Genomic DNA, 26,062 nt, shown 5'->3' on the forward strand with positions numbered 1-26,062 from the left:
TTTTACTTTGTAGTGAGACTAGCATATGACAATATTCAGCATATATTGAACACAGATCAAACACATTGCACCAGCGCAACTCACTAACTTGAATGCACGAAAAGATTTGATTGCTAGTTGACACCAAATGATCTAATATGTAGCACCCAATATTGAATAACCCGAAGGGAAAGCGTACGAACGGCAAAGATCTAAAGAGCGCTGCATTTATGTATGTAGGGAAAGATGGTTAATGGTGCGTCACACTGAAAACAAACACGACCATAAGTCTCGTCTTGCGTTTCTTTCTTTCTCAGCAATGCTCAACTTGATATTGAAAGCAAAATTGATGATACCACTTGATGAGATTATCTTTTTACCAAAATTGAATTATTTCCATGACAGATAAACCAGCTTCAAGACTCGAACTAGCCAGAAAGACCACTTACAGACCTCGTTATACAATAACTATTCCTCTTATGCTTTCTTCGCATGAAACGGATAAGTAGCTCAACTACACTTGCCATAATTCTATAACATTTCTAGCATATGAAAAGGCTCTCTCAAAATTGGAGACTCTCGGTTACTCCACGTCTTCCTCTCTGGAAGGCCGCACATCATCGTCCTCTGACTCTGAGGCTGGGATCCCCTCGGTCACTGCATCCTCAGTAGACCCGTGATCAGCAGATTCACCCTTCAACTCGTCCTCGGTGAAGAGGTCTCTTTGAACAGGCACACTTTTCTGCTGCTGAGATGTGATCACATTCGCGATTGCTCTGAATGCTGCAGATGCCTTGTCGCTGTCCACCGCTGCCTCTCGTTCTACACCATAACTGGCAGGTTCTTCTGACAATTCCTTCTCTTGTTGAGGCGGCGGAACGAAGAAGGGTATTTTACCTCTTTGCCAGTCATGCAGGACCATCTTCGCTGCAGTCGTCAGGTCTGGTTCACCACCCTAAATGAACCAAGAATTAATGATCACTGAGGCACGCTTCAATGATGGTCTCATGCATGCCAAACTATCTCTGAACATCTAAAACTAGAAAAGCTACGCAAGGATGGAAAAGTAGCTTCTTTCTTACATATCACACTTACCTATGCAAAACAGATTACATCTAAATGATGAGACTCCTCTCTATGAAGGAAGAAATATACCTTCAACAGTTTGCCAGTTGATTTGCATAGCTGAACTAAAAAATCATTGTCATCTTCCCTGAAAAAACCAATACAGTATAGTTTATTGCAACAACAACTGCGTGCTTAAACCGAAAAAGCAAAGACATCATTTGGAGAATAGCATCCCAAAGATAACATGAAACCTAAATATCATAGACTTTGTTTCTTAAATCTTACACTAAGTTGCATAAATATAGTGTCGATTAGAATCACGTGATTCTAAGGGACTATGCTAAGTGGAAAAAAAATGCCGAATAAAATGAAGAATATAATGGATCCCTCGTGCATGTCTAATTTTCTCTTTTAAATGGTGACTCAATTCGGTCTTTGAGATGCTGAAATCCTGCCTTAACATAATGAGGCTCTAAAAGCCCAGTAAAAATACTCTTTACTTAAAGTACAACATTGAGCAAGAAACTTGTTTTTGGAGATGCTGAAATTGAGCAAGATCCTGAACTAGATCATCGAGGAACACTGTTGATAGGCCACTATCAAGAAAGATTACAGGTAAATGATTGCAAACATCGCAATAAAAAGCACTTAACTAGAGGCAATAATTAGTTATACCAGTGTTTTATCTTATATGCTCTTTGCAAGTGTTCCCTTTTCACACGTTGCAGGACTTCTCCAATGTGTTCAGAAGCATCCTCCAAATTGGTGACTCTCACCTGCATGAACAAGATAACTTTCACTCAAATGGATAAACAAATATCAATTCACAAACGAAAAATCATCACTATTTGACTTGGACCTGTTCTCAAAATGTCCACATGTACAAAGCTGAATTAATGTGTGACAATGAGGGCACACTTTAATCTAGTCTCTATAAGAAGTGCCGGAATAACAAGAAGACAATCTGTAAAATGTAACCAAAATCTTGACCTTCAAGCTTAAAATATGTTTTGGGTGATGCATTGACGAATAAAGCCTTTGCCTTCAGCAATCAAATGCAAGAGCGCACTGAAAAAGTTTGGTCCTACTTGTCTAAAAGGTAACATGTCGAAGCAGGATTGTCTATTCCAAGATGAAAGGAAAACACCAAATAGTACCCATTAAAGAAAAATTCCAGAAATCAAATGCAAGCTCTTGAATAATAAATAATCTCGTCAGGAACGTCTTTTTATTTGACATAAAACAAGATAACATACCACGCCTTTCAATACAATGTCTGTTTCAGTATCGCTGTTCTGGTATACAACTCCAGGGCAATCAATCAAGAAAATCCGTTTTGTGAGTGTTATATATTGCCAAACTTTTGTCTCCCCCGGAATTGGAGCAACCTTGCAAACCTATAGACGGAAGAGACAGACAAATAAGTGACAAAGTAGCTTGTAAATCAAGAAGTTACTTCTTGTGAGCACTACAAACAACAGACTAAATTAGAATGGACAAAGTGGAGTGGACTATGGCAAGCATTTTTCCGCACACTGGCAAAATGAACTTAATCGAGAATCCTCTTCCAGTCAACATACTCTTTGCTATTCACCTAAAGACAGTAGTAATGGGTGATAACTAGCAAAAGAACGACGAACTAACATTCTTTGTCCTCAATGTGTTGATCACTGATGATTTTCCCACATTTGGATAGCCAACAAATCCCACGGATATTGCCTGCTTGTCACTCTTCAGGCGAGCAAATTGTCTCAATACCGAGAGAAGCGAACCCTGGACGGCAACCATTCTCATTAACTTCAGTATGAAAACAAAGGTTTACAGTAATACATTACTAACCACACTAAGGTCCACAAGAGAAATAACAGAAAATAACTTTGACTAAGTGAACCATTACAACAACTTAAAAACAAGAGAGTATAACAGTTTGAAAAGCAAAAGGCTAGTCGATGAAGCTAAAATTTCTAATTACTAAATATCAATCCCATTTTTCTCCAGGAAAAAAAGAGCTTTTGCCAAATACCTTGCCAAATGACTTATTAATACTTGCATGGAACGCAAGTGTAGGATATTCCTTGGATAATAGCCTAAGCCATCCCTTTGTGGTCCAAGCAGGAATAAGATCGCACTGCATTGCAGAATCAATTTCCATGAGATGCGATAAATTTGGGAGAAGTTAGCTTCCAGAGTATCAAATAATCCCAAAACGAACCTTATTTAGGAGAAGAACCATATGCTTATGTTTGCAATGCTCTTTTAAGTGCCTCTCCAAATGACGACATCTTGTACCTTGTGGATCCCTAGCATCTAAAACCTTGAACGAAAAAATTCAGTACTCATAGTGAGATACAGGCCAGAAGAAGCAAAGAAAGAAAGAGAGCCAGACCACGAGGGAATATAAGCTTTCAACACAAATGAGAAACCATGGGGCAACCAAATTATTTCATGTCAAAAATTCTCAAACTCCAGAGTACAGATAAACAACACAACATGAGCAAGACAGACCACTAAGGATCAAGTATAGGATGAATGCTTCCACTTAATATTGGAAGGCTTTATTCCTCTATTGGTAGACCAATACCAATCCAGTGAACTAAAGAGAGCAAAGTACCTGAACAACTACATCTGATGAATCTATGACTTTGTAGAGTTCACCCCATATGCGCTTACTTTGACCCTTCTCAAACATTGTATGGCGCACCAAGTCTCTGAGTCCATCTTCTTCATTCCCTTCTGTAGATGATCCATGCTTCTGCTCAAAAGCATCTGCACAGTAAGAGGCAATGAGGATGAAACGCACTGCTACCAATTGCAGATTTCGTATCAATGAATTGCCTTTTGCAGATTGAAGGACTGATATTGTCCAAAAACAAAGAACCCTTCCCCTAGAAAAATTACAGGCCACTTCCCTGGTAAATAAATTTCCTCATTAAATTTTTGAGTTAGAAGAGACTGGCCTATTGCACACTCAAAATACCCATATAATGACAAAAAAGCATCGTCCAACCACCCCCCAGCCAAAAAAAAAAACTAATAATCAAGAGAAGGGAAAGTTCATAAAGAAAGGACATTCACCCTGAGATCCTCCGGCTCTCTTAACTAATGACTCATAATCTGATGCCAAGAGATTCGGCCGCTTCCTCTTCTTCTTAGGACCAAATGCATCCTCAAAAGGTTCTCTATCAAGTAGATGAACTCTCGATTGCTTCACATGCATTTGAGAGAATGCAGAAACCAATTAGGTAATTAAGAGTCGCATGGTATCCACAAACAAATTAAGCCCATAGTGGGGAAAAATACACAATTACAAAATAGTAAATCTAATTCGCACAATACGCAATGAACACTAACATACTACTTGTAGTTGGTAGCTTGTTAGCAAATAAGGAAAATAAATCAATATAGATCTAGGCTGCAGACTCTGCAAAATAGCTATATATCTTCTCCTCAAGCCCCTCCACCCGGTGAGGGTAAGGGGGCTGTTTGTATGCTACAACTTGAAAATGCAAGTCTTTCTACTAACAGAAATAAGTGATTGAAAAGTCTCTTACTTTCTTAGGATCATTGAGGAGTGACAGGGGCAGCTTCCTTTCCTTCAAAATAACATTATAGTTACTTGACATCCGACTTTGCAGCTCCTCCCGGAAAAATTCAAGTTCTTTTTGATTGACAACTCTCGTGTTCCCTATATATGCAAAACAAGAGCAGCCGCATATCATCTCAACCGGCAGATTGAAATATCTGAACTATTGCTCGATTAATCATCATCAAATATCAGATCAAGACCCATCACTCAGTTCTCTGTAGTGCTCAACATATCACGAAAAAGTGAATATTGCATCATCACCAACAAATACAGCTACCACAATAAGAAATCATCCCACCATCTGCGTTACGAGCTTTCTGGGTACATATTGAGCAAGTATTCCAAACAACCAAGCAAATCATAATTTCCATACCCTCCTACGAGGGAGCAGCAGTCATAATCAGTTGAACACCGCATAAATAAACAAGAAGACCAGCGTCTCACACAAATTAACTCTTCAGCAGTAGAATTCAATATTACGTCAAACTGAAATGAACTTGAGCCGTCGATTTTCTCGACGTATGAATACGCAAATTCGCTAGGCAAACATGAAAAGGAAACTGCTAGGGGGAAGAAGACAAGAAAGAAAGAGAAGCCGACGCACCGAACCAGCGACGGTCGGGCTGAATGCGCGTGTTCGGGAGCTCCTTGGACTGGAGCTCGTGGCTCACGATCTTGCCCTTGGTGTTGCGCTTGGGCCTCGAGTTGTACATCTTGAGGCGCCGGACGGTGGCGGCGGTGCGGGCCTCGCTCTTGCCATCCTTCCGGTTCACGTCCAGGGAGTGCTTCGGCTTCCCCGACACGTTGACCTTCCTCTCCTTCTGCTTCGCCATCTTCGAGCTGGTGGAAAGATGATCGGAAAGATGAACTGTGAGGTGTGGAGACCGACGGAGTGAAGATTAGGGTTTGGAGCAAGCGGGAGGAGGAGGCGGGAGGAGGAGGCCGACACAACACACCCGCATTGAAGGCGGCACGGCTCGGCTCGGCTCGGCTCGGATGATAGCCATCTCTCGCCAAGTTCATATGGGCCGGCTTAGACGGGCCTAAGTTACGTCGGCTGTTCCGTGAATTTTTACGAATTACGGGCCGGGCCGTACTTCTACCTCTCTGTGTAGGCCCAGCTCATAGCGTATGAACAAGATCGTCTTCGAATACAATTTCGTTTCTTATTAAACATATTGAATATGCTTTAACTATCTATATATAAACTAGGGAAAATTCCAATTTGAGGTCCAAAGTGGGGCCATTTTCTCAAAATGGGGTCCTAAGTGGATTTAGTGCCAAATTGCTACCCAAAGTCCCCAAAAAAAGTGTCGAATAAGGGTTTGGGTCGCCGTAGCCAGCGAAATCCTGTAGGCTGCGATCCAGTGGCTGTTCCGTGACGGAACAGGTGTTTTATATTATTTTTTTTCCTTCTTTCTGTTTTTTTCTTTTCCTTTTCCTTTTTTTTTTTTTTCTTTCCTTTCCCTCATAGGCCATTGCAGTAGTCGGCCATGAGCGGAGCGCACTGGGCCGATGCGGGCGGCCCGGGGTCGGGTGAGGTGGCCCTCGCCGGCGCGCGAGGGCGACCCGGGGTCGGGCGAGGGTCGCCCTCTCGCCGTAGCTGGGCGAGGGCCGCCCTTGCCTAGGCTAGGCGGGCGAGGTCGCCCTTGCGGCGAGGGCGAGGCCACCTCGCCGGGCTAAGGGCGAGGGCGACCCTTGCCAGATCCGGCGAGAGCATCCCTCGCCCGCCCGGACCCGGGCGAGGCGACCCTCGCCCGACCCGGGTCGCTCTCGCTCGACTCCGGCGAGGGCGCCCTCGCCGAGCACGCAACGAGGGCGACCCTCGCCGCCCGGGTCGCCCTCGCCGCCAGGGCCGCCTCCGCTCGGGAAGCCCGGCGACCTTCGTCGGCCCTGGCAATGGCCGGCGGAAGGAAAGGAGAAAAAAAAAAGGAAAAGGAAAAGAAAAAAATAGAAAAAAGGAAAAAAAAATATAAAAAACGCTGTTCCGTCGTCAAATCAGCATGATCATCGCATCGGTATTTTGGCCTACGGCGACAAACTCTTATTTGACATTTTTTGGGACTTTAGGTACCAATTTGGTACTAAGTCACTTGAGATCCTATTTTGAGAAAATGACCTCACTTTGGACCCCAAATTGGAATTTTCCCTATATACTACATAGCACAAACTTTCGAATTTATGGTACTCGCCCTGAATTTTACAATTACTTTCTACAGCTATAGCTAAAGACAAAATTAATATCATCCAACGATAATCTTAAAACAATATTTCACAAACACTTGAATTATTTGAAGGCGCGAAAAACAACGCGTTTAAAAGATATATTGTGAAATGCACGTGCTTTGACGCAACACAACACGGCCATAGCTGAACCGAACAGATTCTGAGTGATGTTTAAAAGACCGGTCACGGGTTAACGTTTCATTTGAAATACTGATTTTGTAAACTAATTTTTAGTATATCCAACATTACTCAACTGTTTTAGGTCGAGAAAAAAAGAAGAAATAGTACGGGTAATTACTCACTAATTTTTTTTTCCCTACTCGCACCTAACGCTTCCCACGTTCTTAATTGACGCATTCCGTGCTTTGCCATTGCAGCCATGTCTTCACTGAATCATCCCCCTATTATCATGACCCCTTTCTCAACCACGTTCAACTCCACCTTCAACGTGTGCATCACTTCTCGACTTAAGTAATCAAATCTTCAAATTTACTATACTACACCGTAATTAAGTTGATACATAACAATGCTCGGGCACTGATCTAATATGTTTAAGCCAAAAATGGATTTGTCTCACTCATTTAGACTTCTATAATCACACCATTATTTATGTTAAGACTTAATTCATAATGATTATAAATTAGGAAAAGTAATTGCACAGCGGGCGCAGATCGTTAAACTCAATCGTTCCAATTTATCCTTCGAACTCAACAAAAAAAAAAAAAGCAGAAAATACGGGAAAAGAGAAAGACGTGCATGTTCAGTCGCGAAGTCACGTTCCCACTTTCAAGCTTTCGCTTCTGCATCGGCCGATAGATGCAACACCTCGCCACGCATCGCATCGCGTTGCGTTTCCCTCATCAGCAGATCCGCCATGGATCGGATGCTCAAAGCTGCGAGATCTTCCGGTGCTCTCAACCTATCCAATCGCTCGCTCAAGTGAGTTTCCGTTCCCCCCGATTGCTAAATCTTCGTCCATCGATCGTTCTCGCCGGAGCGCTCCGCAATCGATCGATTGCGAGACCGTTTTCATCGATCCGGGCATCGTGGCCGGCTCTCTGTGGTTTTCGCTTTACAGCGCGAGTTTCTGCTTTGCCGTGTCTATGAATGCGATTTGATTAAAGTTCCGAGTCGGCATTAGTATCGCCGATGCATTTGGAGCTAGTTGCTTTCTCATGTTCCGGCTTGCATGACCTGCGAGTGGCGACGTAGGTTGACGATTGATTAGGATAGAAGCTAAGAGCGACTTCGATTAATTTGCTCCGACGAAGAAAAGTACTGTCTCTGTTCTTGCATTTCTTCGCAGAGAAGTGCGCAGTTCTGCTTCTAATTTTCAAAATGATGCTGTAAGACCTGGAATTGTCTTTTTCCGTGCATTTCTTGTCATTGATGGATGTAATATTTCCAAGCCGGATTAGACGCAGAATAGCCGTGGACTCTCCTTTGAAGTCCCGACCGAGAGTGTTAAACCACTATCTCCTTGCTTAATGTTGTGATGGTTTGAAATGTTTGGCTGTGCTTTCTTGGGGGACACAATGGAACTGGTGGACATTGTCTCAAGCTTCGTGTTCGGTAGCAAGTTAGTGGGATAAACCGGTTGAAATTATGGGTTCGATTCCTAGTTCAGCTCTGCTCAGTTTTTTCTTGCTGGTGATTCTTCCCTTACAGCTTGCTATGTTGTGCATGCTAAACGCTATTTGTTTCTCTGTCATTTTGAACTTAACTTCAGACTACTGCATCATTACCTCCTATGTAAAATCATGAAATGAATCAATTATATACTTTGTCAATATGGGGGAACAAAGCAGATGGACCATAGACAGCTTTACACTTTCAGCTTTATTTTTCCTGTCACTTTGAATAAATCTTGACGCTACACGATGGATTTACACTTAAGAGCTCATTGGTTGATATTGTCTGCTCCTAGAGACGTGCCCGATGAGGTTTACCGAAGTTTGGATGCAGTTGGTGATGGTGAAAAGTGGTGGGAGGTAGTAACTGTTCCTCTTCAAATTTTCTTTTTTTTCTTTTAGACTTTGCTTCATATGTAATATCTTGTTTCGCTTTTATTGGATCTCGATAGTGTATTTCTGTAGGCCGTGGAGCTACAAAAGCTTATTCTGGCTCATAATAACATTGAAATTCTAAAAGAAGATTTGAGAAACCTATCGCTGCTGACTGTGCTGAATGTAAGCCATAATAAACTCACCCAGCTTCCAGCTGCTATAGGAGAGTAAGTTTTCCAATTCTCTTCCAATCTCAATTGATTTTCCTACTTTAAGTGCTCATTTTATCCTTGTGAGCGTTATCTTTCTCAGGCTTCCGATGCTTAAGTCATTAGATGTCTCCCACAACTCAATTACTGGTTTACCTGATGAGATTGGATCCGCAACTTCTCTTGTCAAGTAGGTTGCTACATCTTCTTTATCTTTTGATGATCTTGCTACTCCTCCTCAGATCACATTTACTTTCATTGTGGAAGAGCTATCATCCCGGATAGTCTTCCAATTTCGAACTGCTCATGGAAAAATCCCATGTTTGGATCAATAACTTGTTATTACCTCTTTCTGTTTCCCTAATAGCTTTCAAAGGAAAATTCCTCTAAGACCATTATTTAGAACAAGTAGCTTATTTCTGCACTTTAGAGAGATATGACTTGTATTGAGTGCATCCTGTCAATTCTGTTTAATGGTAATATGCAACAAGAGACTTCTGATGTATACTGGCACGGGCGTTCTATTTAAATTTGATCAAAATCTTTGACCTCTCCTCTGTACGGAAAGTGCTTACAGAATATTACCATCCAACAAAACCATCACGTAGCCACTGATAAGACAAGCATATGTGATATCAATGATTATAGGGCTAGGGTATACACAGAACGTTAGCATTCAACACTGATTCCATGTGCTAGCAATGATGGTTCCTTGTCTTGTTTATCAGAAGGTATCTGCATATGGTTTGTTTGGTCACAAGCAGGTTGTACTGAAGATTTTTTTTTTTCCTGTTAACCTACAGGTTTGATTGCTCAAACAATCAGTTGAAGGAAATACCTATCTCTCTCAGTAGATGTTTGGACCTTTCAGAATTTAAGGTAACTTTTGACCATCTTGATTGATTTACATCGACTCACCGTATTTAACCGATTGAGTTATGTAATTTTCAAGTAAAATAATGGCAGCTCATGCTGTAGGTCAGCTGAACTGAGCATAGATAAATTTTACTAATCTACAACCTTTGTATCATTTATCAGTAGATCAGCAAGAGAAGTGCCGCTTGTCTTTTTTAGTCTGAATAAAGATTAGTCCTTGAGATGTTTAATAATAGAAAATTCTCACCGTGTAAACTTTACCTGTACTGATAATATTCATTCTGAATTTTTTTGTGATAATGATTGCACAGCTGAAATGAGTTTTTGCCTTCTATATATAAGCATTCTCCTTTCCCTATAATATAACTTTTGGACTTGTATTCTGTACGGCTTCTCCAGGCATCAAATAACACCATCATCAGCTTACCTGAGGATCTTGCAAACTGTTCCAAACTAACCAAAGTAGAAGTGGAGGTACATGTACTTGTTCCTTTAGTTACTTGACTGGTTTACCTTTTAGCTCTATGTTAGTCTTCAAATCTCTCCTGCTAATTTTGCCAGGGAAACAAGTTAACAATTCTCTCTGTCCATATGTTTGCATCATGGACCATGCTCACAGAGCTCAATGCAGGCAAGTATATTCTCTTCTAGTCTTCTTTTACACCTTGATAATTGACTTCTCTCTTGTGTGTTGCAGCGAGAAACTTGCTCAATGCTATACCAGAGAACCTGGGAAGCCTTTCCCGTCTCATCCGCTTGGACCTTCATCAAAACCGTGAGTAAATCAAGCCCCAGAAGTCTTTCTGAATCTCACTTTCCAGCATCAAACTTCATTCCGTTCATTGATATATCATGGTGTGTTTCTGCAGGAATTTCTTCAATACCACAGTCAATCAGGGGCTGCTCTTCCCTGGCAGAGTTATATATGGGGTGATGTCTTTTTCCTGTGCTAAGGTAGTTCTGATTTTAGATTTGTAAGTTTTAATGTTGAACTTGAATGCTTGACTTCATCTTACAGGAATAACTCTCTGCATTCATTGCCATCAGAAATGGGGGAACTTTCTAAATTAGGCACCTTAGATCTGCGTGGAAATCAGGTGTGTAAAGTTCATTTTGTTTTTCCTTATAACCTACTTATTTGGAAAAGTTTTGTTGGCCCTAGCATTTGGCCATGTGCATTTTCTGTCAGGCTTTTCTTTCTTTTTTCCTTTCTTTGATTCTATGAAGCCCGGGTTTTAGGCATCTTACCTTTTGAGATTAATAGATGTTGGATAGGTTGATAATTTGTCCCTATTTATTTAGTTGAAAGATTTTCCTGCGGAGGCATGCAAGCTGCACCTTTCAGTCCTGGATATATCCAATAATTCGTTAACTGGACTGCCCCCAGAAATTGGTAAGCTCATCTAATGATATAACGGTTCTGATCTGAAGATGGTTGACAATCCAACTTTTTTTTTCCTGTTCAGTGCAGTTAACCAGTTAAATCAGTTTTAGATGTTGTGCAGAGTAAGTGGGGAATAAAATATAGTCTTGTCCCAGCATTTGGCTTGACATTTGATGGCACAACCATTTCTTCTGAATGTATGTTTTTTTTTGGACGGCTTTTGAATGTATGTTAAAAAGGTGGCCTACACGATACTTGCACTTGGGTTTTTGTTTTGCATTATTAGTTTTTGTAACAAGACTTGGGGAATTTAGTCTTAAACAAGATGACAAAGTTAAATTTGTATCCCTTTTGTAATTAGGTCAATATAGCCCCAGGGATAACATCCAACAATTTGTGGCACCCTAGGATTTACTGAAAATAAAATCAAGCTGTTTCCTGACCAAAAAAAAAATCAAGCTGTTTACTCTGGCAGTAAGCATATATTTAAAGAATAATGGAAACAATACCACATTTGAGACACTACCGAATTCTTTACTTCTCTAGCATCAAAGTGATAGACTAATGTCAGGAAGAAGGTAATCATCTTGTCATGTGAGATAAAAAGCTTGGTATATGTGGATTCATGAAGGAAACAGTCATATAAAAAAGTGGGTCGAGATTCTTAATGTCAAGTTGACTCTACAGTGTGTCTGTGTTTTATTATGCATATTAAAGATGAACACCATGGAGTACATTTGTCTCTCTCATATCCCACATGTGGGAAATGAACTCTTTTCTTAATCATGTAGGAAAGATGACTACTCTGCGGAAACTTTTGCTTACTGGAAATCCTCTACGAACTCTCAGAAGGTTTGTAAGTTAATGTGCTGCAGATTTGATGCTTCATGAATTCACTCATACAACATTTTCCATTTTCAGCTCGTTGGTTAATGGACCTACACCTGCCTTATTGAGGTACCTTCGAAGTAGGCTTTCTGAAAGCGAAGGTAAATGAATCTGAGTATTATGCTTGCACTATTTTATTATCTCATCACTTTCTAGATCTTTAGTGCTTCTGCTATCCGTAGGAGTTCATGACTTCATTATTTGCGAAATTTTGCACACTTAATTTTTTTGTTTTGCCAATTATTTTGTCTCTTCAATTGCTGTTATGTCATCTTTTTGTATAGATTCTGAAGCTGCTACAACAAAAGAAAATGTCATCTCAATGGCTGCTCGACTATCCATCAGTTCAAAGGTACATTGCTTATGCAATAGGACAAATAAACTTGTCATTGTAAAATAATGTTATTGGTGAATGCTTCATTTCATGTGTAGAAAACTTATCGAGCCCGATAATTGATCATTTTGGCTGATGGATACGAACGAGAATGGGTAATAAAAGAGAAAAAACCGATACATCCCTTTTTGTAGTCATGCCATTTTCTAGTGATTTAAAGCTGGTCCGGTGGGTCAAAAAGCCATCGCTTAGTCTCTCTTCTAATGTTGAAATAAATGTATCTTGTTAAGGACAATATGGATAGAAGGGGATAGCCACAATGTTTTGTTATTTTATTATAATTTTTTTTTTGTGGCCAGCAACCACAATGCTTTGGTTGTTGGGTCACTTAATTTTGTGAACTTGTATTGTAATGAGATGTTACAAATTTGGAGGAGGTTCATAAGAAGGCATGCACATGAATGCACACTCAGTTTCAGCACTTGTTTTAGACTACATGTGTAGACATTAGCCACCTCAGCCATTAATGGAATTGAATTACCTTTTATGACTTTCAGGAACTCTCTTTAGATGGAATGGGTTTAAGTGCGGTGCCATCAGAAGTTTGGGAAGCAGGTGATCTAGTCAAAGTCAGTCTTTCTAAGAATTCCATCCGAGAGCTTCCCTCTCAGCTTTCTTTGTGTGCTTCCTTGAAGGTAATTCGCTTTTCTTCTCCCCTTCTTCAAATTTTCCTCTATCTCACAGTAGAGAAATACAGAGAACAATTAGCATTTTTTGTTACCTGTCCAGGTTCCACAGGCCTAGCATCCTCCTCATTTCATCCGTTTAATTTTCAACCCTTACTTTAGTTTATCTAAAGGTTCGCAAAATATTTCTGCCCCACCGAGAAATATGAATACTGTCCTGGTTTTGTATAAAATGGACTTTGCAATTAGGGCCTATGTGTAATCAAATTATAGGATGGTTAACTTAATGGAAATATGTGATCTGGAGACATGGCTGCCATTGTAATAGGGTACATATAAATGTCACGCCAGCTTTATGATTGTCCTATGTCCTTTTTCTAAGTCAATAAGTACGTGTCAAAGTTATATGGTTTTCCCCTTAAATTTTAATTAAGCTCTCAGCAAACAACCGCACTTCCTTAATTAAGCTACACAGCCGATTGCTGCTGGGTTTTTTTGTTCACAGGTAATTTTTTTATGCGTTTCCGATAGCAATACAGTTTTGATTGCAATAAGGTCCATGGATCTGTTGCTTTGACATGCGGAACTTTTATAACATAGAAAATGTGAATGTGGCAGGTAAATTTTCAGCTTGGATATATATGCTACTCCTAATGTTCAATTTTTTTCTGCCTAAACGCTGGTCTCTATTTGTCTGAATGCGCAGACTTTGATATTATCCAGGAATAAAATCAAAGAGTGGCCAGGTGAAATTTTAAAGCCACTTACAAATCTTTCTTGCTTGAAGCTGGATTATAATTGCCTCGGTCAGGTAAACCCGATTGTTTTCTACTTCAGTGAATATGATGAGAATCAAGTACATGAGGAAAAGCTTTGTTTTCTGGCTATTTCTTCCTTTGGTGCATAAAATTAAGCGCTCTTAGCGAAAACAAGGAAAAGAAAGAATGCCAAGTCATTTCGATGTTGCTTTGCACTAATCAATGCGTCTTCATTGATTATTTGATTATGATATTGATGATTTGATGTCTTCGCTTCTGACCGACCATTTAAATTTCTCAGTGGCTTATATATAAGAAGTGCAATGCTTTCTAGTGTAACCTTTGAAATATAGGTAGTCATGTATAAAATAACAACGTAAAACGTCCTCTCGAGTATGCACTTAGATCAAAAGAGTTATGGACTTGGTCATGAGGTATTTTGGAAAGTTTTTCCAACCTTATAACAGAAAGGTTAAGTTATAGGGAGCTCTTACTGATGGAAACATCATTGTTATTTTCCTACATTCAGTTATTTTGCTCGGTGGTTGCCATGTGGTTGCTTGTAGTCCACTCATTTTCTCTAAGAACTGTAACTATTGTCCTTAAGTGTTAATTATTTTGTGAATCAGGACTGTTGATTCCTTTTTCTTCTGTTGCCTCTTCCATGCGTTTGTATCTTTCTTATGTGACTGCCCTACCATGCGTGACTACAGATTCCACCTGATGGATTTCAAGCTGTAAGCATGCTCCAGATTTTGGATTTAAGTGGTAATGCTGCTTCATTGCCAAGAAGTCCAGCATTTTTGTGCTTGCGACAATTGCAGGAACTATATATAAGGTAACTAAATGGACATAATGGTTAGTGAGTTCTATGTATATTCGTTTGTATTTTGTGCATTTTTTATATTTTTTAGTAACTGTCCTGATGCATTTGCAAAATTCTCTCTTGACTACTCAGACAGATGCAGCTTCAAGAATTCCCATTAGATATATTGAGTTTGACGCATTTGAAAATCCTTGACTTGAGCCAAAATTCCCTTCAGAGTATTCCGGAGGTAGCGATCTCTCTCTCTCTGTGTGCCCACATGTGCATGTGGTGTTTTTGGGTGGTGGTGGGGGCGAGGGCTTGTTTGTCCCGATAGCTCATCTGGTATCAACTCACTTTTGAAGGAATGGTAAAAACACTATGCTTACTAGACAGTGTATCGATATGCACATGTTCCTGTTTATGATGCTGTTAGTCTTATCACGGTATTAGAACATTTTCTATGTGCATTCCTTTTCCATTTGATTCACAACATTGTACGTTTCTGTTTTGTACTGACACACAGGAGATTGGGACTCTCACAACTCTTACTGAGCTCGACCTCTCCAACAACAATATACCATCGCTTCCTCCTCAGCTAGTAAGATTTGTTCTCTAAAGACTAAGCTCTGTGGAGCAAGTAATTTTGGTATATTATTGTCTGTCGTGGTTGGCATATGTCTCTGTCACATTTGGCTTTTGACCCAGAAGTTCATTAAATCTGACTTATATGTGGTTGTACTTTGTTACTTGTAGTTGCATTCATATGTCAATTTGAACACATACTTATTTTTATCAACCTCAGGGACTGTCAGAGCTCTTTTTGACCTTGTCAGAGTTGTGCTTGTTCGTCTGATATGCGTTGCCATGACCCACTCCCAGTCTAAATACATTAGTATATCTCTCTGGGTTTGTAGTAGAGTAGGCTATAATGGATGGTATTCTCAGTAGAAAGTTCCTTGATCAGGGATTACTCGAAGACAGCCTGCAGGCCTTAAGGCTAGAGGGAAATCCATTGAGAAGATATGCTGTACTTTTTCATTTTCTTTAGTCAGGTACTTAAGTTGGGACATCGACCAAAAAAAAACTCCAGCCCTGCCTATTGAAATGGAATGTCATGCATATAAGCTACAACCCATCCAAATTACCGCGTTGCTGCAACATCACTCGTATGCCATTCTTTATGTATGTTTCCTTTTTGTAAATGCAAATAGCTGAAGATAGAATATATGTTGTATACTCGATTCTACTCTATGCTTTCACGGTAGAAAACTTTGTCGGTTTTTTTCAACATTTCCACTGTCAAATTAATAGAGAGAGATGTACGTCCACAAATACAATTTATCCTGATCTAGTCTTCACTTGTGCAGTATTCGAAGGGCAATTCTCGATAAAGGAACTAAAGCTGTTTTGACGTACTTGAAGGACAAGATCCCAGGCTGATGATCTGCTTCTTCCACTATAAACAATTTGCAACTACTTTCTTTACGAGATGAAAGTGAACTGTTTATCTGCCCTTATAGAGGGGTCCGTGTTCAGAGTGAAATCATTCTTCTGTCCTGGGAGCTTGATATTGGAGACTTGTAATTTTACGCGAGCTACTTGCACCATATGTAATTTGAACATTTTCTTGTCTTGATTTCTTCCTGGAGCTCTATAATGCTTGTCTCTCCTCCATACCGATGCTTTTGGTGTATCTGAACGAAGAACGATATCACCATCTTATCCTTTAACTACTCACAAAGTCATTAGTTAATCACCGGGGTTCATATGTATTGTTTTAAACAGGCACCATTACGTAGGCCTGCAGCCTGAAATGGCTTAATAGTTGATACTTCTATTTTAATCTATCATCACAGATTCCCAAATTTCGAGATAAAAACAGTAGGAGTGTCATAATTTTCGTATGACACTCACTTGATGGTTATAATTTTTTTTTTCATTCATTTAAGTGTCACAAATTTGAAAAATCACTTAAGTGCCGTTAGCGATTTGCCTTGTTGGAAAATTTGACTTGGACGCCTGTTGTCTAGCATGGCACCACCGGCATCGAAGTGGAAAATTTTTGTAATTTTTTTCGGTCACTTAAGTACTACAAATTTGAAAATCAATTACTTAAATGCCATCGACAATTTGCCTCGCCAAAAAATTCGCCGTATCTAGCGAGGGCCTTCGCGGTCCGCAGCGGGTGATGGCCTCCTTCGCAGTCTTGCCAACCGAAGTTGAGGCCTTTGCGGCCGACGCACAGAAAAAAAACAAAGAACAAAAATAACAAATAATTTTTAAAAATACAAAAAATCCATGTAGGACGATTTGCTATAAGTGACAATCAAATGATCGATTTTACTTTGATGTGACACTTAAGTGAGTGAAAATGAATCAATATGGGTCGGACCATTTTCGACCCGACCTGACCTGACCCGACCCGACCGCTTGATAGGCCTACATTTGATTTACTTTGGAAATATCTTCCGATCATGTTCGGTTTTCGCAAAATAAATTGGAGCTTAAATGCGTTAGAAGTCTCAAATTTTGCAGATTCGGGGCCTCACTGACCCATCGTGATTACTGTGACCGGGCCTTCAATTCCTCTTAACCCAGCCACATTTCAGTTGGCGTTTGACACTGTTGGTCTGTTGCAACTGTTCTTATCTATGTATAACGAAGAAATCCAGCCCTTTCTTCTGAATGTAGGAACTGGGGACATTAATCGCGTCTATCTTTCGCTGTCCAATTGCCTACCTCATTGAAGTAGCTGGGCAGATTATTATTCCAAGCATCCCCATGTTGTGCCTAGTTTGATTTGAATGGGCTTTATCCTTTCTTCTCCATGATTCGCGCTATTTTCGCATTCCCAGTCTTCAGTTGCTTTTACGTCATCGTCTTTTGGATATCGGAAACTGCCGCAGCGAAAGACATTATCATCTCCCATTGCTGCTCGATCTCGCCTGTCCGGTCAAAGGTACAACCGCTTCCTGCGGTTTTCGAATTACCTGTACAGCTGAAAGTATAAACTTTTCCTCAAGTTTAATTATAATGGCCATGTTAGATGGAGGACAGATGGAGGGTGATCCCGGGAAAGGGATTTACTGCTTTTATTAATCACCACCAATCCGTCCTTTAATAAAGAAAGGGGTTGGTGAATCCGCACCATGTATGAATGTATGTCAGAAAATGAAGATACTGGCAAATTGTCAATGACTAGTAACTTGCCAGCCATTCCTTACTTTGAGCTTGACCAACCCTCCTCGTAACCGAAAGCATAAGGAATGAGCATTCGAGGATTTAAAGAATTCAGTTTGAGGGTCATAAAACCATCTTCTTGAGCTGGAAAACCCTGCAATCCCTTGCAGACGAATCAAACCATCTCCCAGGATAAACACTGGAGGTGAAGTCCATGATCAACCCTTTTTAATTGGCTTGGCGTCTTTTCAATCTGTCATATAAAAATTCCCAGTCGCGTCGTGTCGTGCCAATGTGGTTTCGCTGCCTATGCAGTATGCACGTCTTGATTGAAGCCTCCACCGTTAGGCTCACAGGCCACAAGTAAGCTATCACAGCAAAAAATCAGGACTTGTCCGAGCAATGCTTTACGTTTTGGTCCCTTCCAACCAAGGCTTCATCCACCTCAATGCCATTCAACCTTTGACCGGTCTAGCCAACAGCTCAGTTTCCTAAACACGGATTACTCGTGCATCGTGTTAATGAGATTAGATTAGCTCTTCTATTACCTGGAGGCTACCTGGAATGTACCCTCGTCGAATAAATAACTGGTGGATTGAGCCTTTCCAAACTTGATCAAGTGGTTTGCCACTCGTCTCGTCTGACGCCTTTGATTGGGGCCTGGCGTGTCCACTGGGAAATGTTCAATCTTCCACTAAATTTCTGTTGATTATACTTTTTCCCCGCCCTATGGGGGTTTTCATATTATCAATCCAAGCATGACTGAGCTAAGCAACTCTTTCGTAATTGGAAATCTCAATACTTAAAGATCCAAATTGTTGATTTGGCTTATGTAAGGCTCTTTTAAGTGTGGTTAAAATGCATTACACGCCAAAGCATATGATTGGGTCTCTCTGAACAGATCCGGATATCCCCTTCATCAGAAAGCCACAAGGGAAGAAAAAAAATTGCTATTTATTCGAAAGTGGTAAACATTTTTCGTGTTCTTTTTTCTGTTCTGGGATATAACCCGGTGCATGCCGGCGGCTCGAGGATTACCGCAAGTATTACGAACCGTTTCGGTACTGAAGAATCTCGGACGTCGCGTTGTCTCCGCAAAAGGCTATTGCGAAAGGGGCTAAATGTGGAGAATGAGAATCAAAGCACAAAGATTAGATAGAAAGCAGAGTCCTCGTTCTGGGTTGAGTGAATGTTCTGGTTGAGTGGATGTTACAGCAATAGTCCAGAAAAGACACACACATGTAGGAGATTCTCGATTCCTTTTAGGCGTCCAAAACAAAACTGCCCCTCCCCCTTTAATATATGATACCCAGACAACACCGGACGAGCACATGCACATGACTGAGTCTCAAAACAGAGTCGTCATCCATGAAGTAAGCCAAAACATCAAGAAAATCAGAGGCGCCACTCTACACAAGAAAGATACCCCAAAATTCATTATCACGTGACCAAAAGCTTAATAGGTTTTCCTCAGAAAAGGGAAAGCAACGTAATCAAATCATTGAGCCAGAGACCCTCCTCATGATCTTGATTAAACAAAGAAAAGCACAGAAAGCTCAAAGCACAATATGAACACCACTTGCTTAGTTTTTTTTGCAGTTTTTTCTCTTCCCATCCTCCTATCTCACATGTTCAGCATTCTGACCCGGAAAATGACAACCAGAACAAGCCAAAATTAAAAGGGAAAAAAATAAACGAAAACAGAGAAAGACACTACTGCAAATTCTCTAAATGTTCCCTGAAAACTTCCAACATGCTAGAGAATGTGACAATTCCCACCAAGCTACAATCATCCTCAATGACCCACACATAATTCACACGGTGTGCAATGGCTTGAATCATCACGGCCATCAATGAACTCTTGGGGTGACAAACTATTGCCTCTGACCTCCTCACCATCCTAGCTGAGTAGCTGTGAGACCTGCTATACTTCCCTGATCTTGCCAATTTAGCGTTCGGGGACGGAAAGCTCTCATCGTCCGATGAGGACGACATAGACGACGAATTACTTGGCGCTGAGGATATCGCGAATTCTTCCAACATTCCTTTGCAATTCCTCTCCTTTAATCTCTCTTTCACCACCCGGACGAGATCTTCCGGCGGGCCGCCGCAGTCGATGTAGGCCATTAGGTCGCCGCAGGAGAGCGTCGCCACGGCGGCTGCGACGGTCTCGTCGCAGCAAGCGAGCGTAGAAGGCGAGATCTCGCCGATCAAGATCCCTTCCCCGTCCACTACGGCTACCGAGGTCTGCTCGATGTGCGAGCGAGAGATGGCCTCGAGCGCTGCCGAAGCAGGGGAATGGTAATCAACCGCAAGGACTTCGGTGCTTATAAGGCGGAGAGTGTCGATGGTTAGCGCGGGGATCGGAGAGAATATGCCGATGGAGTTGAGGAGGAACCTGATCACATCTTCTTGGGTTAGCCAGCAGAATTCTTGCCCTTTGTGAACTGTGACAGGACTTGTTGAGGAAGATAGTTTTTGGTGCTGTTTTCTTCTTGCGGACCTAGTTTGAATTGGTACCACAAGGTTTTGAGCTCCTTGCAGAATGAGATCTATTGCTTCCACCAATCTGAAAATTTGAAAAGAAGAGATTTAATAACTCCAAATGGTAAGGGGAGGGTATATAATCCTCATTTCTGAGAAGGATACTAACGATTTGAATCTGCAGCACAAGACGAGGCAATATCATGCAGTAGAAAAGCAGAACGCAAGCGAAACTCGAAGCCAATCAAGATAAACTGATTCCTTAAAACCCCCGACATAAAGAAACGTCACCCATTTCTCGTGGCTCACCTTGAAGAAGGCTCAACATGCACGACTTGACCAGGGATCTTCGGCAGAAGCGCAGAGACGGGCGCTTTCAATGCCTCCGAAGGAGACGAGAGGCCGTCTTCGCTGGAGAGATAGCAAATGACGTCCACCATGCACAGCTTCCCCACGCAGCGGCACTCTCCTCCTCCCTCCCCTTCCTCATGCGGCGCCACCGCCGTGTTGGACCGGTGGTCGCAGCTCCAGACGCTGAGGAAGCTGTCCTCGGAGCTCCTCAGGGCGAACAGGGCATCGCCGACCGTGGCGGCGACGGAGAGCGACCTCAGAGCGGGCTTGCCGAGGCAGAGGTCGCTGACTCTGTGGCTGAACAACCCAGCTGCCATGCAAATACGATCTTTGATTGGAGGTGGCGGCGGTGGTGGCGGTGGCGGTGGCGGTGGCGGTGGCGGTGGTGGAGGGTAGAGGTGATGGATTGAGGAGGTGATGATTTTATAGAGGAGCGACGTTACGAGGAGGAGGCGAGGGAGAGGAGACGAGAGAGACACGGTGTTGGGAAGGGGCGCGACATGAGGCACCAAAACGTGTGGGGGCCATATTACCATCTTTTACTATATGTTACAAATAATTTACTTACTATCTTGGCAATGGTCAAAATGGTATTACTGTATACTACAATTCTTGTCTTCAAGTGGAGCAATCCAGTTGTCCTAAAGCATATTATTGACCAGGATGTGAATTTCAAACAAGATTTGTTCTGATGTAAAACATGTGCTTCGGGGTGATCGAACTTTTCGAATTTAAGTTAGCCGCGTTTGCCAAAGCCGTGGGAAAATTGTCCCAAAAGTCCTAAATCTATTTTGGGACCGTTAATTCAATCATAAACATTCTAAATTGACCAAAATGGTTTCAAAACTTTTGACAATTGTCCAATGTAACCCATCCAGCCAATTTAGATCAGAAATTACAGACATGAACGTTGATCGTCCTACGTGGTACGGCCGGCAGGAACAACCGGTGAGGGTTGACCGGCGATTTGACATGTCCGATTCCACTCAAAATGACGTCGTTTTGAGATTTTCTTTTCTTTTCTTTTCATTTCCTCATCTTTTTTCCTTCATCTTCTTGGATTTTTGGCCAATAGGATCGCTAGGGCCGCGCTTGGTATGGGTAAAGGTGTCGTGACCCTTGCCTGTGACCAACAATGCCAAGGCCTTGGTGACCCTGCCGATTGGAAATCGCTGGGGCCATGCTTGGTCTGAACCTTCTGTCTACTTTTTACGGTCCTCACTCAAAGTAGCTTGCACATAATTGATGGGTTTGAACGAGTCTCCTATGGAATGCCATTGTTACATCGAACAGAAGAGCGATCTCATTAATTCCAATAATAATTTGTATAGCCAGCGTTTTCATTTAAAAAATTGACTCGAGACATATACCGACGACCACAAAGAGAAGGTAGATTCGTAGCTTGTCATTAAAAGTAGGGATAATGACACAAACAGTCCCTGAACTTTGGCTCAATGTGCAATTTGGTCCATAAACTTTTAATTTGTTCAATGTAATCCCTAAACTTTAGCCTAATGTTCAATATGATTCTTGAACTTTCAATTTGTTCAATGTGGTCCATGAATTTTTGGTACATATTCAATTTAGTCCTTGAACTATATGCAAATGCACAATATAATCCATGAACTTTTGGTACATGTTCAATTTAGTCCTTGAACTGTATGAAAATGCACAATATAGTCCCTGAACATGAATTAATGGAATGACTACATTGAACATTTTTATAAAGTACATGGACTATATTGAATATGTACTTAAAGTTCAGGGATCACATTGAATATTGGGTTAAAGTTCAGGGACTGCATTGAACAAATTAAAAATTTAGGGATCAAATTGCACATTAAATCAAAGTTCATGGACTGTTTGTGTTATTTTCCTTTAAAAGTAATAGTTGGAACGTGGACGCATAAAGCTTCAATTAAAGGAAAAGAAAAGAAGAAGAAAAAACGAGAAAACGGGAGTTGTGAATGCGTCAGCTCTTTTAACCTGTTTAATTGATTAATCATAACTTCATTGCATTCCGACCACTGTAACAGGAAAGAATAAAAATTAAAAAAAAAAAACTGCGACCGTCTCTAGCCGATCAAACAGTTTCCTAGTATAGTCGGTTTGGTAAAAAGGACAAGCGCGTGGGAGTTACAAAGCGTGTCAATGACATAAACGATGCGTTAATTAACCTTTGCTTCTTCCGGGAACCGTCCACTTCAAATTGGCCACTCCGATTTCAAATCCAACGTGCCGTAAAACGACATACTAATGAAGAGTCGGCATCTTTGACCCTTGTGGATCAAGGAATTCATGTCTCGATAACTTATTATTTGTCTAATTCCCACCATAGGATTGACTTCTCTAATTCCGATCATAGGATTGACAAATTTTATCCTATGCGACAATGTAAATCTCGCGCGACGTCGTTCGCACTTTGCAGCACGGACCCGATTTGATGATACCTAAAATTGGATTAAGACACATAGCAATTTAGATTCAACCACCACGTTTACCTCGTCTCTCTAGAACAACAAACATTGCGTTGGCAAATCTTCGCCAGGGATCATGTGTGAACATCGCTTTCGTGCCGAGCAAGAGACATCAATCTTTCCCTGAACAATCATTATTTGACCGCACGTTGCTCCAATCTTTCTATACTATACATCAGACCCAGCTGTTTCATCTCATTGATTGATTAATTACGTCTAGAAAAAGATCCATTCTTCAACCGGCAAAAAAATCTCCCCCCCTGCATAATTGCATCACGTCCCTCCCTCAGTTGACTGTAATATAAAAGGCTACATTAATGCACAACACGATGTACGTGCAAGTTCATATGTATATTCAAGCCAACACGGGAAGCACGCGCACATTATGCAGGAGAGCTGAGTGTTAGGTCTTGAGCTCCTGACTTCTGATTCAAGATCCATGGGAAATTAAAAGGCCTTGCTTGCACATATCATCTGCTAACAACTCCCATGGCTCTCAATCTTTTCCATCATCTTGAAGGCTCGACCCTTCGCTGAATGATATGAGATGAGAAGAGCATCTTACCCTATCTTTCTGTCACTTGCGACAGTAATCATGAGATATGACGTCGTGTGAATAGATTGTTTTCCCCCTTAGTTTTACCGGGAAAGAACCTTTAACTTTTTGGAAAGGAGGAGTCGGCTCGTAGAGCGAACAAAGTCATGAATCCCACACCAGCCGTACATGTCCCTTTCTCTTATGTTTCCTTAAAGGATCTGAGCCACGAGAAAAGAACCTTTTATTAAACAGAGGAGAGACGGGCAACGTTCAGATTCGATGAAATATAGATTAATGGACGTATGGTGGGCCTGTCATTAGCATCAAGAAGCTCATGAATGTTGATTGAAGATGATGGATGACAAAGAAGTAAGAGGACCACGTATTCTTAACATCTCTAGAGGATAACTACAGCCGTGAGATGTCACTGATTTTGCTTGAGAAAGCAAGTGATGGAGCAATTAGGAGAAAAGGGTCGGCTGATATGTTGGTAAAGTAGCCCAAGTTGGTGAAAGGTTTTTTTATGAGTATGGGTCATTTTCTGTCCTATGCGCCTACAGTCTTCACAGCCTTCTTAATCTTTTATAGGTAAAAATGAACTATTTTATTTGGTGGAGAAAGCCAAAATGTATTTAACTCTAATAAAAAAGTTGGCTAGGTATCACCCATCTTCCACTGAGATCACAAGCTCGATTGACGCATGAGCGAACCATGAATTAGGGGTGAGCAGTAGTCGGGCCAGGGTCATTTTACCACTCTAACCCTAGGACCAACTCCGCACAGTGTTGGTCCTCAATTTTGAGACTGAGATTGAGTCGGTTCCATGGACCCGCCGAGGGGCCGGACCGCCGTGGTCAGTTCCGGCGGGTCCGGCAACCTACGGCCCCACCAAGTTTTCCCGAACAAATAAAAAAAAATAAATGCAACCAACATCTGATCAACGGAATAAAAGAAAAGAACATAACTTTCCATACACTTCCTATACTATGATCGGTTCTATTAACCACATCATCCATAAACTGTCAAGTGGACTCCATCAAATGAGTGTCCGAGAGATAAGAGAGCAGAGAGTTATGAGTGTCTAGTTACGTTTTTTTTTTTTGGTCGATTTTTGTAATTAAAATTTTAAAAATAAAATATATTATTATTATATTATTGGTCGGTCAGGGTGGGCGGGTGGGCTGGAATTCCACACGGACCCGATACCACGGTTGGCTCTCGGTCTTGGGATCCGGACTTTTGATCGTTGGTGATGAATGGCTTGTGCCGTGTCATCTAGCTATATCATAACTTGTGCGGAGAGGCTTTCTGACTATTAGAATCTCGGTGGGGTTGCGGTGGCAGGCTCGCCAACTTCGGACTTTCGATCGTTGGTGATGTGGAGTAGCTCTACGGCTCAAAGCTCATTTTACTAGCAATAGTTGTTTCTCCCCACCTTTTTACTTATTAAAAAACTAATCAAACGGGGCTTATATACTTGATCAAGAGAAATAAATATGTATATATTGAATTTTTTAATGCAAAAAAACCTAGTTAGTTCGCTTAAATAGACTATAGCATATATTGAATACTAAATAACCCATGATAACATATATGGTAACCGGTTAATGGAACAGATGAACCCACATGAATCATCATTTTCCTGAGTCGCTGATTTATGTACACAACATTCTTAACTTTCCTCTGCTGTTTTTGGTGATCAGATGCTCCATTAGTCGACTCAGATAGTCTGGTTGAAAGGGAAGGGAAACATCATTCATTTCCTTTGTAACTTGAACAGCCAAAATAAGGAAACATTACCCTAGGAGGGAGAGGGAGAGAGAGAGAGAGAGAGAGAGAGAGAGAGTCGTGTCTGGGCTCAGGTTAGGTTGGTTCAATCTTTGAAAGCTTCGCTTTGACATAGCAACATTAATGGTGGCAGTGGGGAAGTAGATGCCTCCCACTGCACCCTCTCATCACCCTTCAGTTGACAGCTTTCATATGTTGGCCCAAAAATAAATTTGACAGCTTTCGTAAGTCAGGAAGTTTTGATACCACCAAACGCTTTTGACCTGCAGCGTTTGAAATACTCTTAACGAATCGGGTCCACTGCATCAAGAAACATATGTCGTAAAAGTCGGATCAATATGCGAAACTATTACCACTAATTTCAACCGACGCGATTGACCCTATGTACACTATGTCGGATCTTGCCGATATCGACAACAAAACATAGTTATAGTCA

At 41.2% G+C, this 26,062-nt stretch overlaps 3 protein-coding genes across 4 annotated transcripts; 1 reads left to right on the forward strand and 2 right to left on the reverse strand.

Annotated features, from left to right (window-relative positions):
- Positions 1–313: 313 nt before the first annotated feature.
- Positions 314–5,574, reverse strand: LOC115663246 (nuclear/nucleolar GTPase 2). Its single transcript, XM_030585265.2, has 11 exons — positions 5,238–5,574; positions 4,599–4,732; positions 4,123–4,252; positions 3,659–3,813; positions 3,260–3,361; positions 3,071–3,175; positions 2,692–2,820; positions 2,304–2,444; positions 1,723–1,823; positions 1,135–1,192; positions 314–934 (listed from the first exon to the last, which is right to left on the reverse strand). The coding sequence occupies exons 1-11, from the start codon at positions 5,464–5,466 to the stop codon at positions 563–565; spliced, it is 1,656 nt and encodes a 551-aa protein (XP_030441125.2). The 5' UTR covers positions 5,467–5,574; the 3' UTR covers positions 314–562.
- Positions 5,575–7,587: 2,013 nt separating this feature from the next.
- On the forward strand, positions 7,588–16,561 carry LOC115665799 (plant intracellular Ras-group-related LRR protein 6). 2 transcript variants are annotated; one of them, XM_056311903.1, is made up of 21 exons: positions 7,590–7,798; positions 8,787–8,850; positions 8,956–9,092; positions 9,178–9,264; positions 9,878–9,953; positions 10,350–10,424; positions 10,512–10,585; positions 10,652–10,725; positions 10,820–10,880; positions 10,969–11,047; positions 11,253–11,343; positions 12,126–12,186; positions 12,256–12,323; positions 12,507–12,574; positions 13,114–13,251; positions 13,949–14,053; positions 14,714–14,838; positions 14,959–15,055; positions 15,332–15,406; positions 15,773–15,826; positions 16,174–16,561. In XM_056311903.1, exons 1-21 carry the CDS (start codon positions 7,734–7,736, stop codon positions 16,246–16,248), a joined length of 1,749 nt encoding a protein of 582 aa, XP_056167878.1. In that variant the 5' UTR covers positions 7,590–7,733; the 3' UTR covers positions 16,249–16,561. The 2 variants fall into 2 exon arrangements, with proteins under 2 accessions (XP_056167879.1, XP_056167878.1); XM_056311904.1 differs by lacking the exons at positions 15,773–15,826; positions 16,174–16,561 and adding an exon at positions 15,611–15,703 and having other exon boundaries at positions 7,588–7,798.
- Positions 16,562–19,398: 2,837 nt separating this feature from the next.
- On the reverse strand, positions 19,399–21,209 carry LOC115665818 (CBS domain-containing protein CBSX5). The gene is made up of 2 exons (XM_030587654.2): positions 20,782–21,209; positions 19,399–20,557 (listed from the first exon to the last, which is right to left on the reverse strand). The coding sequence occupies exons 1-2, from the start codon at positions 21,138–21,140 to the stop codon at positions 19,702–19,704; spliced, it is 1,215 nt and encodes a 404-aa protein (XP_030443514.2). The 5' UTR covers positions 21,141–21,209; the 3' UTR covers positions 19,399–19,701.
- Between the last annotated feature and the right edge of the window lie 4,853 nt (positions 21,210–26,062).

This window comes from Syzygium oleosum, unplaced genomic scaffold (assembly GCF_021117445.2).
Source record: "Syzygium oleosum isolate NSW1041296 unplaced genomic scaffold, Sole_v2.1 Sole_v2.05, whole genome shotgun sequence".
Lineage (NCBI taxonomy): Eukaryota > Viridiplantae > Streptophyta > Magnoliopsida > Myrtales > Myrtaceae > Syzygium > Syzygium oleosum.

Coding starts and splice junctions, on each gene's coding strand:
- LOC115663246 (XM_030585265.2), bottom strand. CDS start 5,466: ATGGCGAAGCAGAAGGAGAGGAAGGTCAACGTGTCGGGGAAGCCGAAG. Junction 4,253..4,598: donor TCCTCAATGATCCTAAGAAA/GTAAGAGACTTT, acceptor ATGCATGTGAAG/CAATCGAGAGTTCATCTACT. Junction 2,821..3,070: donor TTAATAAGTCATTTGGCAAG/GTATTTGGCAAA, acceptor GTTGCCGTCCAG/GGTTCGCTTCTCTCGGTATT.
- LOC115665799 (XM_056311903.1), top strand. CDS start 7,734: ATGGATCGGATGCTCAAAGCTGCGAGATCTTCCGGTGCTCTCAACCTA. Junction 12,324..12,506: donor TAGGCTTTCTGAAAGCGAAG/GTAAATGAATCT, acceptor CTTTTTGTATAG/ATTCTGAAGCTGCTACAACA. Junction 14,839..14,958: donor TTGCAGGAACTATATATAAG/GTAACTAAATGG, acceptor TTGACTACTCAG/ACAGATGCAGCTTCAAGAAT.
- LOC115665818 (XM_030587654.2), bottom strand. CDS start 21,140: ATGGCAGCTGGGTTGTTCAGCCACAGAGTCAGCGACCTCTGCCTCGGC. Junction 20,558..20,781: donor CATGTTGAGCCTTCTTCAAG/GTGAGCCACGAG, acceptor TCAAATTTTCAG/ATTGGTGGAAGCAATAGATC.